The sequence below is a fragment of the Myxocyprinus asiaticus genome, chromosome 3 (assembly GCF_019703515.2).
Source record: "Myxocyprinus asiaticus isolate MX2 ecotype Aquarium Trade chromosome 3, UBuf_Myxa_2, whole genome shotgun sequence".
Classification (NCBI taxonomy): domain Eukaryota; kingdom Metazoa; phylum Chordata; class Actinopteri; order Cypriniformes; family Catostomidae; genus Myxocyprinus; species Myxocyprinus asiaticus.
Genome location: NC_059346.1, coordinates 4,732,650 through 4,748,306, shown reverse-complemented (window position 1 = coordinate 4,748,306; position 15,657 = coordinate 4,732,650). Strand labels below are relative to the sequence as shown.

Genomic DNA, 15,657 nt, shown 5'->3' with positions numbered 1-15,657 from the left:
TCTGATTACTTTTAGATCACTTCTGATTCCTAACTCTGGTATGTTTTACTCTCTATTTGTCTGTTACTAAGTGGAAAAAGGCACAAGAAACACAAAAACACATTTTAACTGATATTTATGTTTTGTCTAAAATTATTTTTTTGTCCTGACTTCAAGAATCGATAATTAGTGAAGGTCACTGGATATGATGTAGACAATGTATTTCACAGTTATACATCAGCATTGTTTAATAACTTGCATAATTATTCATCATGAGAAGGCAATGGTCTAATCGTTTCAGTGGTGCTTTTGGAACAAATTCAGAAGCATGGATCACAAATGTATTTTACATGGTTTAAAAATATGAAGGGAGTTGCATGTTTTCCCCAGTGATGTTGAAAGAGTTGTAGGCCCTCCAAAAATGTTTACCAGGTATTACTGAAATCTGTCCATGGAAAAGTGTCACCCATACTTTCTCTCCCCAATCCCCTTCCCACGGGGTCCTTTGCTGCCCAAATGCTTAAGGAGAGCGACCCCCAAACACCATCCCTTCTGAAAAACTATTCATTTCAGCTTCAGTCTTGGCCCTCACACCCCGCACAACTCTTGTTAACCCTGTGGCATTTATTTTCTATTTTGCATCTATTTGAAACTCTACTAAGCTCATTTCTTTATCCATTTTTATCACTTTTTCTTCTTCTCCAAAAGAGATTCTTTTGGGGGAAATTCTGCCTGGTATTAGGAGTGTTTGCCTGCCAGCATGGCACTGGGCGGTTCGCAGTCTGATGTGAAGGTCTCACTGAACGGCAGTGTGGATTTATATCAAAGCTGGTTCGGTCCAACAACCCCACATCCTCCTCTACAAAATTACCTGTTTCTTACCATCCTCACCTGCTTCTGCCCAGCTTACCCCATCAACATTCTGGCCCTGGTGTTCTCTGCTATGGTGAGTCGAATACGAAAGTAACCTATGTGTGTACTTAGATGGTCTGCACTAAAATAGGAAATAGCTTGTGGTTTTATCTGCTGTCACATTAAAGCTGCACTACGTAACTTTGTGCTCACTAGCGACCTCTGTGGTTGAAACTGTAAAATTGCAAGCAATTTGCGGAAGAACACTTTATGTCAGTCGTGTTCTGGCGCTGCTCTTCTGGCGGATGAATCTCCCAATTTGAGCTTACCTGGACATCACCTGTGTGTGATCATGACTGGAGCCGGAGTCATAACGTGCTGTGTTTGTGTTGATATTATGTTATATGATTAAACATTTGAAATATTACTTGCTTTGATGAAGGAAAACATTACTCTTATTTACATATTTGAATGAATTTTTCACTTAAATCACTTTTCTGACATGACACTCAAAGCACTTTTAAATAGAGAACAGGGGACTCTCCTCAGCCACCACCAGTAGATCTTAATATGATTATTCAAGTGACTATTAATGTTTGAATTGTACAGAAAACATATCCAAGCATTACAGCTGGTTAACAACTTCACCAAACGGATAACAGATAAACATCCATCTAGACTGCAGCGATGCTGTCCTGATCTGTGTGAGTGTTACTGAACTGAGTTGAACAGCGTAGTTAGTTTCTCCAGCTAGAACACGAGACAGCCGGTACTTCTTTCCTGTGTGTGCAGACATGATGTAATGATGCAAGGATGTACGTCATAAGCCAGCGATTGTGTGGCAAATTGAACCCGACAGGTCAAAATACAAATAATTTATATAGGCTTACCGTATTGAATCAGGGTAAGGTAAGGACATTGTTTTGAACACTGATTGTTTATGTACTCAATCAATAATGGCAATTTGTTCATTTTTAACCGAAAAATCTTATATAGTGCAGCTTTAATCTCGGTTTGATTTATGTTGATTGTTGAGTTTGTGCCATTTTATTTTGTAGCTTCACCATCTCGTACATTATCTCTACGCACTCCTTGTTCAGCCACACCGTATTACGACATCACATTATGAGATCAGAGTATTTTCATATTATGACATCACAGTATGCTTCATGTCATCATAGTAGGCTTAAAATATGCTAGTATGTTTAAATAATCATATCACATTATGCTCAAATTATGATGTCACGGTAGGTTAAAACTATGAAAACACTGGAATAATGACATCAAAAAATGCTTAAATTATGATGTCACAATTCACATTACAGTATATCACAGAATGTTCAAATTATGACATCAAAGTAGGTTCAAAATATGACATCATAGGATGTTTAAATTATGATGTTACAGAATGTTTGAAGTATTACATCACAGTAGTTTCAAATTATGACATCACTGTATGTTCTAATTATGATAAAACACTAGGTCCAAATGATGACATCACCGTATGTTCAAATGATCACATCACAGAAATTTAACATTATATTATGTTCACAGTTCTCACATGATGGCAAAATGTATTTTTGTTCTTTGATCTAGTTTGAATATTTTGATAAATATTTAAACATTGCAAGGCTGAAACAGTGTCTGTATATGTCTCTTTATATGTATCTGTTTGAGCAAAGACCAGAGTAATGAAGATCATTTTTGGTGTGAGGAAGACTGCAGGTGTTTGTCTGGCTGGATCTTTGTTAGCATAATCACACACACACACACACATCACAAACAGAAAGAGTGTGAAGCTTGCAAGTTTTTTATTTCTATACACTAACCAGCCACATCATTAAACCACTGACAGGTGAAGTGAATAACATTTATTATCTCATTACAATGGCAGCTGTCAAGGGATGGGATATATTAGGCAGCAAGTGAACAGTCAGTTCTTGAATTTCATGTGTTGGAAGCAGGAAAAATGGGCAAGCGTAAGGATCTGAGTGACTTTGACAAGAGCCAAATTGTGATGGCTAGATGACTGGGTCAGAGCACCTCCAAAAAAGCAATTCTTGTGGGGTGTTCCTGGTATGCAGTGGTTAGTACCTACCAAAAGTGGTCCAAGGAAGGACAACCGGTGAACCGGCGAAAGGGTCATGGACACCCAAGGCTCATTGATGCGCATGGGGAGCGAAGGCTAGCCCGTCTGATCCGATCCCACAGAAGAGCTACTGTAGCACAAATAGCTGAAAAACTTAATGCTGGCTGTGATAGAAAAGTGTCAGAACACACGGTCATTCGCAGCTTGCTGCATATGGGGCTGCGTAGCCGCAGATCGGTCAGAGTGCCCATGCTGACCCCTGTCCACCGCCTACAATGGGCACGTGAACATCAGAACTGGACCATGGAGCAATGGAAGAATGTGGCCTTGACTGATGAATCACATTTTCTTTTAGATTATGTGGACAGCCGGGAGCGTGTGCGTCGTTTGCCTGGGGAAGAGATGGCAGCAGGATGCACCATGGGAGGAAGGCAGGCCGGCGGAGGCAGTGTGATGCTCTGGGCAATGTTCTGCTGGGAAACCTTGGGACCTGCCATTCATGTGGATGTTACTTTGACATGTACCACCTACCTAAAGTCAAGCCAAGTCATTTTTATTTGTATAGCACTTTTCACAACACACATCGTTTCAACGCAGCTTTACAGGAAATCATGCATTAACAAAAAATGTAACTGTAATATCTATAAAGTCCTAGAGTGGTCATTGTGTAGTTTAAATATGATTGTAAATTGTTTATAGAAATTAAATAATTAAATAATAATTGTATTTAGAACTCCTGTGAGCAAGCTGAAGGTGACTGTGGCGAGGAACACAAAACTCTTTAAGATGTTGGTTAATGGAGAAAATAACCTTGGGAGAAACCAGGCTCATTGTGGGGGCCAGTTCCTCTCTGGCTAACATCATGAATATAATGCCAATATTATTATGATGTGCAGTGCAAGTCATGGTTTTAAATTTGTAAATTAAGTAAGCATTAAGGTCCATTGTTTAAAAAACTCATTGTTTCTAATATATATATATATATTTTTTTTTTACTTTAAGATTAATTACTAATGTCTTTGAAGTCCATCCTGGATTAACTGCAGAAGTTCACATTGATGCATTGAACTTTGTTATTTGGCCGATGAAGTCTTTTGTTGGCAATTAATTGATAGTCTATGTATTCCATTTCAAAAGTGTAGTCCATCAATAGACGGTGATGCAGGCAGAGAGGTGCATCGCAGTTCAACCTGCAGGTCATTTCAGAGAGGTTCAATGGGGTCCATCCTTAGTCCAAGGATCAGGCAGTGACATATGAAGTATTCTGATGTCTTAAAGTTGGAGTTGGCATCAGGTCATCCTCTGAAGTCAAAAGACTGAAGTGATGTCTGGCTAGCACCTGCTGTAGTTTGTCGTCATCTATCAGTGACAAGTAGCTGTGGAGTCCGACACCAAGCAGGAACGGAGCTGGATCTGGCCGGCTCTGGTAACCTCGGGATATGAATCCCGACATGGAAACAAATAGAATAACATTAGCATAGATGCCATTCAATTTTATGCAGAGTTATAGATCATGATAGATGTTTCTGGTTCTGGCAGGCCTAACTAAAGCAGCCTAATTGTGAGTTGAAGGATAAATTAGGCATATGCCTGGCTAAATAGATGAGTCTTTAGTCTAGACTTAAACTGAGTGAGTGTGTCTGCATCAGTGTTAGGGAGACTATTCCATAGTTTAGGAGCCAAGTATGAAAAGGATCTACCACCTTTTGTGGATTTTGATATTCTAGGAACTATTAACAAGCCAGAATTTTGTGATCGTAATGAACGTGATGGAATATAGCATGTCAGAATGTCACTTAATTACTGTGGAGCTAGACCATTCAAATCTTTGTATGTAGTTAACAGAATTTTAAAATTAATACGAAATTTAACAGGTAGCCAATGTAATGACGATAAAATGGGACTAATATGATCATATTTCTTGGTTGTAGTCAGCACTCTGGCAGCTGCATTTTGAACCAATTGAAGTTTATTTATTGAACTTGTTGGACATCCTGCCAGTAATGAAATATAATAATCTAGTCTTGAGGTCATGAATGCATGAATTAGTTTTTCGGCATCAGCAACAGAGAATATGTGTCGTAATTTAGCAATATTTCTCAGGTGGAAGAATGCTGTTTTGCAAACACTGGAAATGTGATTTTCAAAGGACAGATTGGTATCAAATATAACACCCAAGTTATTCGCTGTAGAAGACAACATAACAGTACATCCATCGAGAGTCAAATTGTATTTTAGCTGCTTATTTTTAGAGGTTTTTGGTCCAATCATTAGTACCTCTGTTTTTGTCGAAATTGAGTAGAAGGACATTTCTGGCCATCCAGTCTTTGATTTCATTGATACACTCTGCTAATTTGGAGAATTGTGAATTTGATAACTGCCATTTTAAAGTTTCTTGGGACATGTCCTAAGGATAGTGAGGAGTTCATAATATTAAGAAGAGGTTCTGAGATTACAGAGAATACCTCTTTTAAGAGCTTAGTTGGTATTGGATCTAACATGCATGTTGTGGCTTTTGATTTTTTGATTAGTTTTGTTAACTCTTCATGACCTATGACAGCGAAGGATGGAAGTTGCTCATGAGAAAAATTATGAGACACTGTTTTCTGAGGTGCTGTGACAGTTGATTGCATTGTTCCACATTTATTTCTGATTATTTCAATTTTATCAGTAAAGAAATTCATGAAGTCATTATTATTGTGCTGTGACAGAATATCTGGTTCAGTTTATGCTTTATTCCTAAACAAATCTGACCTGGCAGCTTTTAGTGCCTGTCTGTAGCTACAAACACTATCATTCCATGCACCGTGAAATACCTCTAATTTTGTATCCTTCCACTTGCACTCCATTTTCCGAGCTGCTCTCTTGAGATCATGAGTGTGATCATTGTACCATGGTGCGAAGCTTTTTTCTTTAATTTTCTTTAATCAAAGGTGGGCGACACTATCAAGAGTGCTAGAGAAGACTGTATTTATACTTTCTTTTATTACATCAAGTTCTTCTTGACTTTTTGGCTTAGTATGAGAGACAATTCTGGAGGATTATTAGTGAAGCTATCTTTAGTAGTCAAAAGAACAGTTCTACTTGAACGATAGTGTGGTGTAGATTGAGTGACATTAGCTGATCGCAACAAACAAGAGATAAAGTAATGATGAGATGTCTCTCTGTAGTAGAATATCTATAGTATCAACATCAACTCCATGTGACAGAATTAAATCTAGCATATGATTACTAGCAATTAGTGCTTTGGTAGAACGAGATCTAATAGTTAGTATCCCTACCTTTATATATTGTTTGTCTTCAGTTTTTTCTTTTTTTTTTTTCAAGTTTGACCTTAATCAAATGTTTTCTAAATGATTTAGTTAGAATTTTGTGTTTGATAGTTCGGGGAACAGACTCTATATGATATCTAGGTGATATAGTCTCTATGTGTTGTAGTTTATGTGACCTGTGTGACGTCTCAAGGCAGCTAGCAGACGTTTAGATTAACCAGTTTGTCTGCTTCCTGACCTGGGCCCCAGTTAGTCAAATACTATCATTATTAAGACTATAAGCCACATTACTAGAGAGGTCAGGTCTACCCCAAAAACTCTTCCAATTGTCTATAAATCCTATGCTATTCTCCAGACACCACTCAGACATCCAGCCATTCAGTGACACTAATTTACAATAAACCTCATCACCACGACGAGCAGGGAGGGGGCCAGAGCATATTCCAGTATCTGACATCGTTTTTGCAAGTTCACATGCCTCTTTAACATTATCTCTAGTGATCTATGACTGGTGAAACCGGACATCGTTAGTCTCGACATGAATAACAATTTTAGAAAATCTACGTTTAGCATTATCCAGCACTTGTAAATTTGATCTGATGTCAGACACTCTGGCACCCGAAATGTATTTAACAATAGTGGCTGGAGTCTCTATTTCCACGTTCCTTACAATGGAATCACCAATTATTAGGGCTCTTTCAACATGATTCTCAGTGGGTGCATCACTGAGTGGAGAGAATCGATTGTAAACCCTAACAGGAATGGGAGAAAGATGTCACTTTGCTGAGCGAGTATGCTGCCGAGACGTCACCCAAACTCCCTGTTGCTGGGGCTCTTCAGCCAGAACCAACGTGTGTGTGTTGCTCGTTGCTCTACCCGCATCCGAAACAGTATCTACCGGCTTCTCTTTCTCACTGACCTCCACTTGAGTTCGGATGCATGTCTCTATCTCATTAATCTTCTCCGTCAGCTTGAATAATTCCTTACATTTTTCACATGTGAAACATGTGGCATGTAATGCACTAAGGAATAACATGAGCAGATGCCATGACTTACTGCAATTGTTTGTTGTTGTTGTGGTTGTTCTTGAACGGCGAGGGTTTGAGATAGATGTGGTTCCGCAATTGTTTGTTGTTGTTGTTGTTGTGGTTGTTCTTGAGCGGCGAGGGTTTGAGATCGATGTGGTTCCTAATCAGCAGATGTTTGAGATTTATGCAATAATCTGTGTAAAACACAGTGGAGAAAACGAATGCACGCAGTCAAGGCGCGAGATGTAGACAAGCGGAAAAAAGCGGAAAAAGAACAAACAAAAAAAACTAGAGAAATGGGCACGCACGGTAAAATGCACACAGATGAAACGGTAGAAAAGCGGAAAAACCCGAAGCATGCGGTAAAATAACAAAGGATAAATGATGAATGTATAAGAATAAGAATAAGCAATGCTAAGCAGGTGCTAAACTCTCGTGCAGCGTGCCGTCAGCAACAGCTACCTAAAGATTGTTGCAGACCATATATATCCCTTCATGGCAACGGTTCCCTATCTGTCACTCACTCGACGTTGTGTCAATGTAGTGACACTAGGGGTCACTCTTGGGAGCCCGAGACACCTCTGGCCTTTGATAAAAGGCCATTGAAAATTGGCGAGTGGTATTTGCATGCCACTCCCCCAGACATACGGGTATAAAAGGAGCTGGTATGCAACCACTCATTCAGATTTTCTCTTTGGAGCCGAACGGTCATGCTCACTGAGCTGAATTCCTACGACTGTTCATTCACCTCTGCTGGATCTAACGGCGCATTTCAGCGGCTTCTCCCCCCTCTGCACTGGTGCACTGCAGAGAATGCCCCTGGGTGCTTTGGCAGAAATATTCTCTAAAAGAGTATATTTCTCAAAAAGAGCGGCACATACGGAACGTCTTTTTAAAGACGTGTCTTTCTAAAGATGCTTTTCCGATTGTGTGTTATTCCTGGTTGCGCTCGTTATCTCTCGCCTTCTGACGGTCACGATCACTGTCTTTCACGTCTGGGCACTGCTCACGCGGAGACAGCATTCGTGGATGGTCATGTTTTCATTGCGAGGACATGTTCATGGCAACGTTGCGGTCGCCCCACCCCAGAGGCTCCCTGCTTCGGTCCTTTTACCCACGGGTATGAGGCCAGCGCGGCTAGCACTGGGGGCGATTTGGGGACCCCAATGGGACCGCCTCCACCGGGTATCCCCCCGTGGACCTCCCATTCCCCAGCATGCTCATCTGTCCTGTTCGGGCTTCCGGATGAGTCCGCCGGCTCGTCTCACGGCGAGTTCGACCTCTTATTCGGAGCCCGCGAAAGTGATGAGCTCTCGAGCGCAGCATCGGAGAGCGGGCTCGTCCAGTCGGAAGCCTCAGCTGGGCTCCTCCCTTCGGGGACGATTGCCCAGTCACAGGCTGACGTGGAGATGACGACATGCTTTCCCGGGCAGCCGTGAGCGTCGGCTAGAGTGGAACCCTCTGCTTTCCCTGAACCCTTGTGACTCGGTGATTGGTTCCTGGGCTCGCGGCGCCGTTCAAAGCCACGCCCCACCTCCGTTCCTTTCATCCCGGAAGTGCATGAAGAGCTGACATGGTCGCGGGAGGCACTTTTTACTGCCCGGTCCCAATCTTTTCAGCTTCCCCGCACTCACTACCCTCGATGGTGGGGCGGCCAAGGGCTATTCGGCAATCCCCCAGTGGATAAAGGTGCTCGCAGTGCACCTATGCCCGCAGAGCGCCGCCACCTGGCATGGGTGCCCAAAGCCCCCGTCCAAGGCCTGTAGGTTTACATCGTCTCTGACGGCCAAGGCCTATGGTGCCACTGGACAAGCCGCCTCTGCCCAGCATGCCATGGCTCTCCTGCAAGTCCGCCAAGGCGCTAAAGGAACTGCATGAGGGTAGTTACGCCCCAGGATTGATGCAGGAACTGCGCTCGGCAACCGACCTTGCTCTCCGAGCGACGGAGGTCACGGCGCGGACTCTCGGGCGGACGATGGCCACACTAGTGGTCCAGGAGCGCCACCTTTGGCTCAACCTGGTCGAGATAGGCGAGGCCGACAAGACACGGTTCCTTGCTGCCCCCATTTCCCAGGTGGGCCTATTCGGCGACACCGTCGAGGACTTTGCCCAGCAATTCTCGATGGTGGAGCAGTAGACAGATGCTAGCCGGCATATCCTGCCCCTGTGCGGCTCAAGATCCCGCACCCCGTCTACTCATCGCCAAGGGCGTCCCCCTGCGGTGACTGCACCGGCTCCGCTGCAGCCCGCCCCTTCAGCCCGGCCCCGGCGTGGAGCCCACCGCAGGAAGCAGACGCCACCCGTCTCATGGCCGCCCGGAACCCGTGAAATCTCCATGTCTGGCCCCTGGATGGGACGCGGAAGACCTAAGCGGTCTACCACCTGTGATCACTCAGGCTAGGGCCCCCTCTACGAGGCGCCTGTATGCCTTTAAGTGGCGTCTGTTCGCTAAGTGGTGTTCTTCCCGTCGGGAAGACCCCCAGAGATGTGCAGTCGGATCAGTGCTTTCCTTCCTGCAGGAGAGGTTGGAAGGGAGGTTGTCCCCTTTCACCTTGCAGGTGTACATTGCCGCCATAGCAGCACACCATGACGCAGTCGACGGTAAGTCCTTAGGGAAGCAGACCTGATCATCAGGTTCCTAAGAGGTGCCAGGGGGCTGAATCCCTCCAGACCGCGCCTCGTTCCCTCATGGGACCTCTCTGTAGTTCTTCAGGGTCTACAGAGAGCCCCCTTTTGAGCCTTTGCAGTCAGCCGAGCTTAAGGCACTCTCCTTGAAGACTGCCCTCCTGATTGCGCTCACTTCCATCAAGAGGGTAGGTGACTTGCAAGCATTCTCTGTCAGCGAAACGTGCCTGGAGTTCGGTCTGGGATACTCTCATGTTATCCTGAGACCCCGACCGGGCTATGTGCCCAAGGTTCCCACCACCCCTTTTAGGGACCAGGTGGTGAACCTGCAAGCGCTGCCCCAGGAGGAGGCAGACCCAGCCCTGTCGTTGCTGTGTCCGGTGCGCGCTTTACACATCTATATGGATCGCACGCAGAGCTTTAGAATCTCTGAGCAGCTCTTTGTCTGCTTTGGTGCACAGCGGAAAGGAAGAGCTGTCTCCAAGCAGAGGATCGCCCACTGGCTCATTGACGCCATAACTATGGCATATGTCGCCCAGGACATGCCGCCCCTGGTAGGGCTACAAGCCCACTCTACCAGGGGTGTAGCGGCTCCCTGGGCCCTGGCACCTTCAACACCCAAGACCTGTGCAAGGTTCTACAACCTCCGGGTGGAACCGGTTTTGTCCCAGGTAGTGGCACGCAACACAAGCGGATAAGCCTGGGATAGCTGGCCGGGTGTATCGCTTGCACATAGCACCTTCCACCTCCCTTGGATTTGAAGACGAGCAATATCCCCCCCTCTCTTTGGGCAAGGTGTGGTCTCCGCGGTGTCTTCCCCTTGGGACTAGACCTGGCGGCCCAGTCGGACAATCCCCCTTCTTTTTTAGGGAGTGGAAAAAAAGAAGGGGAAAAGAGGCCACGACTGGGTTAAGCCTGTCTCTATCTTTTGGATAGTTGACTTGTCCCCAAAAAGGGCCGTTCGACACTCATAACTATGTTGGGGGAGGTTACGTGTCGACCTGGTGTGCTGGCCATGAGGCACACAGTAGTCTGCCCACCACACACCGCCAGTTCACGTAACACAGTTCAGCCAATTGTGGCTTTTCGTATAGGGACCCCTAGTGTCACTACATCGACACAACGTCGAGTGAGTGACAGATAGGGAATGTCATGGTTACTTGGGTAACCTCTGTTCCCTGATGGAGGGAACGAGAAGTTGTGTCCCTCCTGCCACAACGCTGAACTACCCGCTGAAATGGCCGGACCTTATATCGGCTCCTCAGCATAAAACCTGAATGAGTGGTTGCATTCCAGCTCCTTTTATACCCGTATGTCCGAGGGAGTGGCATGCAAATACCACTCGCCAATTTTCATTGGCCTTTTATCAAAGACCAGAGGTGTCTCGGGCTCCCAAGGGTGACCCCTAGTGTCACTACATCAACACAATGTCTCGTTCCCTCCATCAGGGAACAGAGGTTACAAAAGTAACCATGACGTATTCCCTGATGGCAGTGGCCTCTTTCAGCAGGATAATGCGCCCTGCCACACTGCAAAAATTGTTCAGGAATGGTTTGAGGAACATGATGAAGAGTTCAAGGTGTTGCCTTGGCCACTAAATTCCCCAGATCTCAAGCCGATTGAGCATCTATGGGATGTGCTGGACCAACAAGTCCAATCCATGGAGACCCCACCTCACAACTTACAGGACTTATAGGATCTGCTGCTAACATCTTGGTGCCAGATACCACAGGACACCTTCAGAGGTCTTGTGGAGTCAATGCCTCGACAGGTCAGAGCTGTTTTGGCAGAACGAGGGGGACCTACATGATATTAGGCAGGTGGTTTTAATGTTGTGGCTGATTGGTGTATGAACTTAATCATAATGTATGTTCTCTCTCTCTAGTCCAGAAACAGTTATGATCAGGGAGATTATGAAGGTTCGAGACGTTTAGGGAAGATGGCCCTCTATGTATCTATCGCCTCCATAATCATTGGCCTCCTCATCATCACCATTTTCTGTGCTGTGCATTTTACCACGGTAACATCCTGTTTACTGTATTCAGTGTATATTTTGGGGTTACTACACACTGTATCTCATTCTGTCAAATCACTGTATCTCAAATCTCTCTTTTTTCCCCTCTTCTTGGCTCTTTGTGTTTTTTGTTTGTTTAGAAAAATGTTTAGGAAGATGGTAGTTTTGTCCTGCTGTCCCCTGAGGGGTGGAAGCCCATTAAGCCTGTGTCTCTTGAACTACTTGGAGTTGAAACAGTATAAACTCTTGGAAAGTTTTCAGTATAAACCCAAACAAGACTGGACATCAACTCTCCTCAGATCTGCTCTCTACCTCTGCATGAACATACTTATAAATAGAGAAGATGCAAAGAGAGTTAGAGGACAGGGCTTCATAAAAATATATGTCATTGCTGTCTTATCAGTTTGTTTTCTAAAACAATGAGGGCAGAAAAAGTCCCTTTGCCAAGAAAACAAGAAACCCAAAGATTGAACTCTTAATTGTTTACAGACAGACACTAATAATTACCTACTTTCAATATATGCACTTTAAAATCAGTAAATATTATAAGTTGTTTTAAGTGGGCAAGATGAATCCATGCAAATACTGAATATGTAAATATATATATATATATATATATATATATATATATATATATATATATATATATATATATATTATGTTTTGGTGAACAATCTCATAAAAATTATGTGACTGTTGCAACAGTTTTGCAAAATGCTATTAAATGGTTCCTGACACGTATTGCGGCAGTTCCGGGGTGAAATGTCCACTGCGTGGCGCTATAAGCGAGTTAAATGTTCTGCCAAACATATGAGGATTTTAAGGTTAATGCTTTATTGAGATTTAAATGAACAAAACCTTCCTCCCTACCCTAAACCTTAAACCTAAACCTAACCGATGGTATCCGAAAAAGCAAATGTGAGATGAAAAACGCAACTGCTGAAGCAGCTATGTCATTTTGTGGTGCTTCTATGATACTTTCTCTCACATGTCGAGCAATGTTCATTTCCCCAGGAAACTGCAGTGATATGTACAATAAGGCACATATAAAAATTATTTAGAAAATGTTGGTAAAGTAATTTGATTCTATGAGACCAGGTTGCAAATAATAAGATGTCTTACTTTTTATAACGAATGCTTGTGTTTTTGGAGCATACTGACTGGGCTCCATATGTATTTGAGCTTGAAAAGATTCTCCATTTGTTACTGTATTGTAGTATGTATTGTTTGTGTATTGTCAAAAGTGGTTCATTTGGAATAAAACTATTTGATTACACAAACATTTTTTTAAAATGTTTTGATCAAGCTTGTTTTTGAATTTTTTCAACTCCTCCCCTGCAACCATTCTTCCATGTAACTCCCACTTTTCAAGATCTTCTGACAGAGTCCTTCCCTACATTTTTTAGATATATGTCAGATTACAGAAGTGAACGCCTTTTCCTTTGACTTCAAAAAAGTTGTTTCCAAAGTATGTATTACTAAATGACAAAAGTTTTGTATGCTGAATAATATCACTAACCCCCATTTTCATGCCAGCAACAGATTCTGCCCGATCTGAGTACTGGTGTATTTGGATATGTACCATTAACACTCATCTGTGCTATATATAGCGCTGGATCCCAATCACATGCTGGAGTGTCAGGGACCTCTGGTTAGCCAAGCATGATCCAACAAGCAGGGTCATATGGCACAGGGTAGCTGACTCTGCATTGCCTGTGCTGATAAACATGAGCGGGTCCTGGGACTCCTCAAATCTACATCTATGTACACGCTTACAAGAAAATACTTTAAACTAGTAAACAGGCTGAGACCAGTGCGTGTGGCACTTGTGAAATATGTTAATGGATTCTGGTAGTATAACTCAGTTTTTGTGTGCTTAGTAATACATTACATATTTAACCTCCTGAGACTTGGGTGTGACTGTTGTGTGCATTTTCCATTCCCCTTTTTGATTTGTAACTAGTAGCCCCTAAAAAATTTGTAGAAAAAAATTGATGTCCTCATATGTGTACAGTGGGACTAAGTTGTGAAATTTTAAATAATACCAAGCTATAGAAAGTCAGATTTCTTTTTTCTTTTCTTTTTTATTTTTTTTGATAAAATTGTTTATGTTTCCAGGAGTGTTGGTTATTCATATTTTTGAGACATTACATCAGTAATTAGCATAATTCTCAGGAGAATAATTGAGTATAATTGACAAAAAAAGTTAATAACCCATGACATTTCAAAACATGATTTTTGCCAACCTTGAGGAAAGATGTTGAACATCAGTGCAAAAATTATTATAATTATTGAAATCATATTTTTTTTTATTATTAAATTATATTAAGTTAGGTTGCTCCTGATGTAGGACAGCTCTCTTGAGACGGTCGTTATTTAAGCTCAGGCTCAGATTAGGAACATGATGAGTGTGAGAACATATGATGCTCTGGATGATCTATAAACACTGTCCGGAAAACTCACAGCAACTCAATACAGGCTAGTAAACTTAACAGATGTCAACCGGACAAATGAGGCAATGAAAATATTATATGAAATTATATTTTGCATAAAGAAAATGAAACCTATTTTAGGACTGTGGTGATGTGGGTGTAGCCGAGCGAAGTCTGTGGAGAGTGAGGCCGGGAGAGGAAGAGCGGTAAGGATTGACACCTGTGGGAAATTATCTCTAACAGCTGTTTTGTGTTGCAGTGAGAGCTGGAGAGGGATAAAGGGCAATCTAGACTGTCGGAGGGGAGAGAGAGTGACACACACCGTTTTGAGTGTATCTGTGTGTGTGTCTGTGTGTGTGCACTGAAAAGTGTCATATTACTGAATAAATCACCTGTGAATGAAAACTTCATCTGGCTTGCCACTTCCTCATTAAGGGATTAACCAGGAATTTAAGGGATTAACCAGAAACCCAAGAAACCCAAAAACACATTTGAACTGATATGTATGTTTTGTCTAAAATGGCAAAAAAGGATAGTGTGAATTATTATTTTTTAGAAGAGGATTTTTTAAAACTATTTTTCTTCCAGGTTTGAATTGTATTTATTTTTTTGTCCTGACTTCAAGAATCGATAATTAGTGAAGGTCACTGGATATGATGTAGACAATGTATTTCACAGTTATACATCAGCATTGTTTAATAACTTGCATAATTATTCATCATGAGAAGGCAATGGTCTAATCGTTTCAGTGGTGCTTTTGGAACAAATTCAGAAGCATGGATCACAAATGTATTTTACATGGTTTAAAAATATGAAGGGAGTTGCATGTTTTCTCCAGTGATGTTGAAAGAGTTGTAGGCCCTCCAAAAATGTTTACCAGGTATTTCTTTCCCAGAGGCATGTTTAACAAACCTGGTCTTACTTCAGAAATTTCGGCATTACAAACACCATCCATGTATGCTGACAGATCAGACCAAAGTTATATCCAATATTACAACCCTGTAACCATGGTATTGTAAATAACTTTACACAGATAAGGTCAGTAAGCAATTTTATCACATGAAAATCATTTGAACGTGTATAATGTTTACGTCTTGTGGCTATTCTTTTGAAACAGTGTATATTGTAATGTTTATAAACTGGCCCCTATTACTTACATTGGAAGTGCCTTACTGTAAACACTTATATATATATATATAGCTAGGTTATAGGTTATATATGTATATATATATAGAGAGAGAGAGAGAGAGAGCGAGAGAGAGAGAGAGAGAGAGATAGGTTATTTTATGACATTATGACACAAATGCTGCTAATTGTGCTTAACTTGTATTAAACCTGGAACATTCCTTTAATATCGAATTTTTTA

General features: G+C 42.3%; 1 protein-coding gene across 3 annotated transcripts in view; it reads left to right on the top strand.

Moving 5' to 3' along the window:
- The first annotated feature begins 687 nt into the window (after positions 1-687).
- Positions 688-15,657, top strand: part of LOC127423777 (transmembrane protein 233-like) — a 19,889-nt gene continuing 4,919 nt past the window's right edge. The window contains exons 1-3 of one of the 3 annotated variants that reach the window (XM_051668368.1): positions 688-925; positions 11,731-11,865; positions 12,000-12,431. In XM_051668368.1, the coding sequence (XP_051524328.1) occupies positions 740-925; positions 11,731-11,865; positions 12,000-12,011 (333 nt within the window). In that variant the 5' untranslated portion in view covers positions 688-739 and the 3' untranslated portion in view covers positions 12,012-12,431. Of the gene's footprint in view, positions 926-11,730; positions 11,866-11,999; positions 12,432-15,657 lie in introns of those variants that run through there. The other 2 variants (XM_051668350.1, XM_051668358.1) reach the window with 2 other exon arrangements.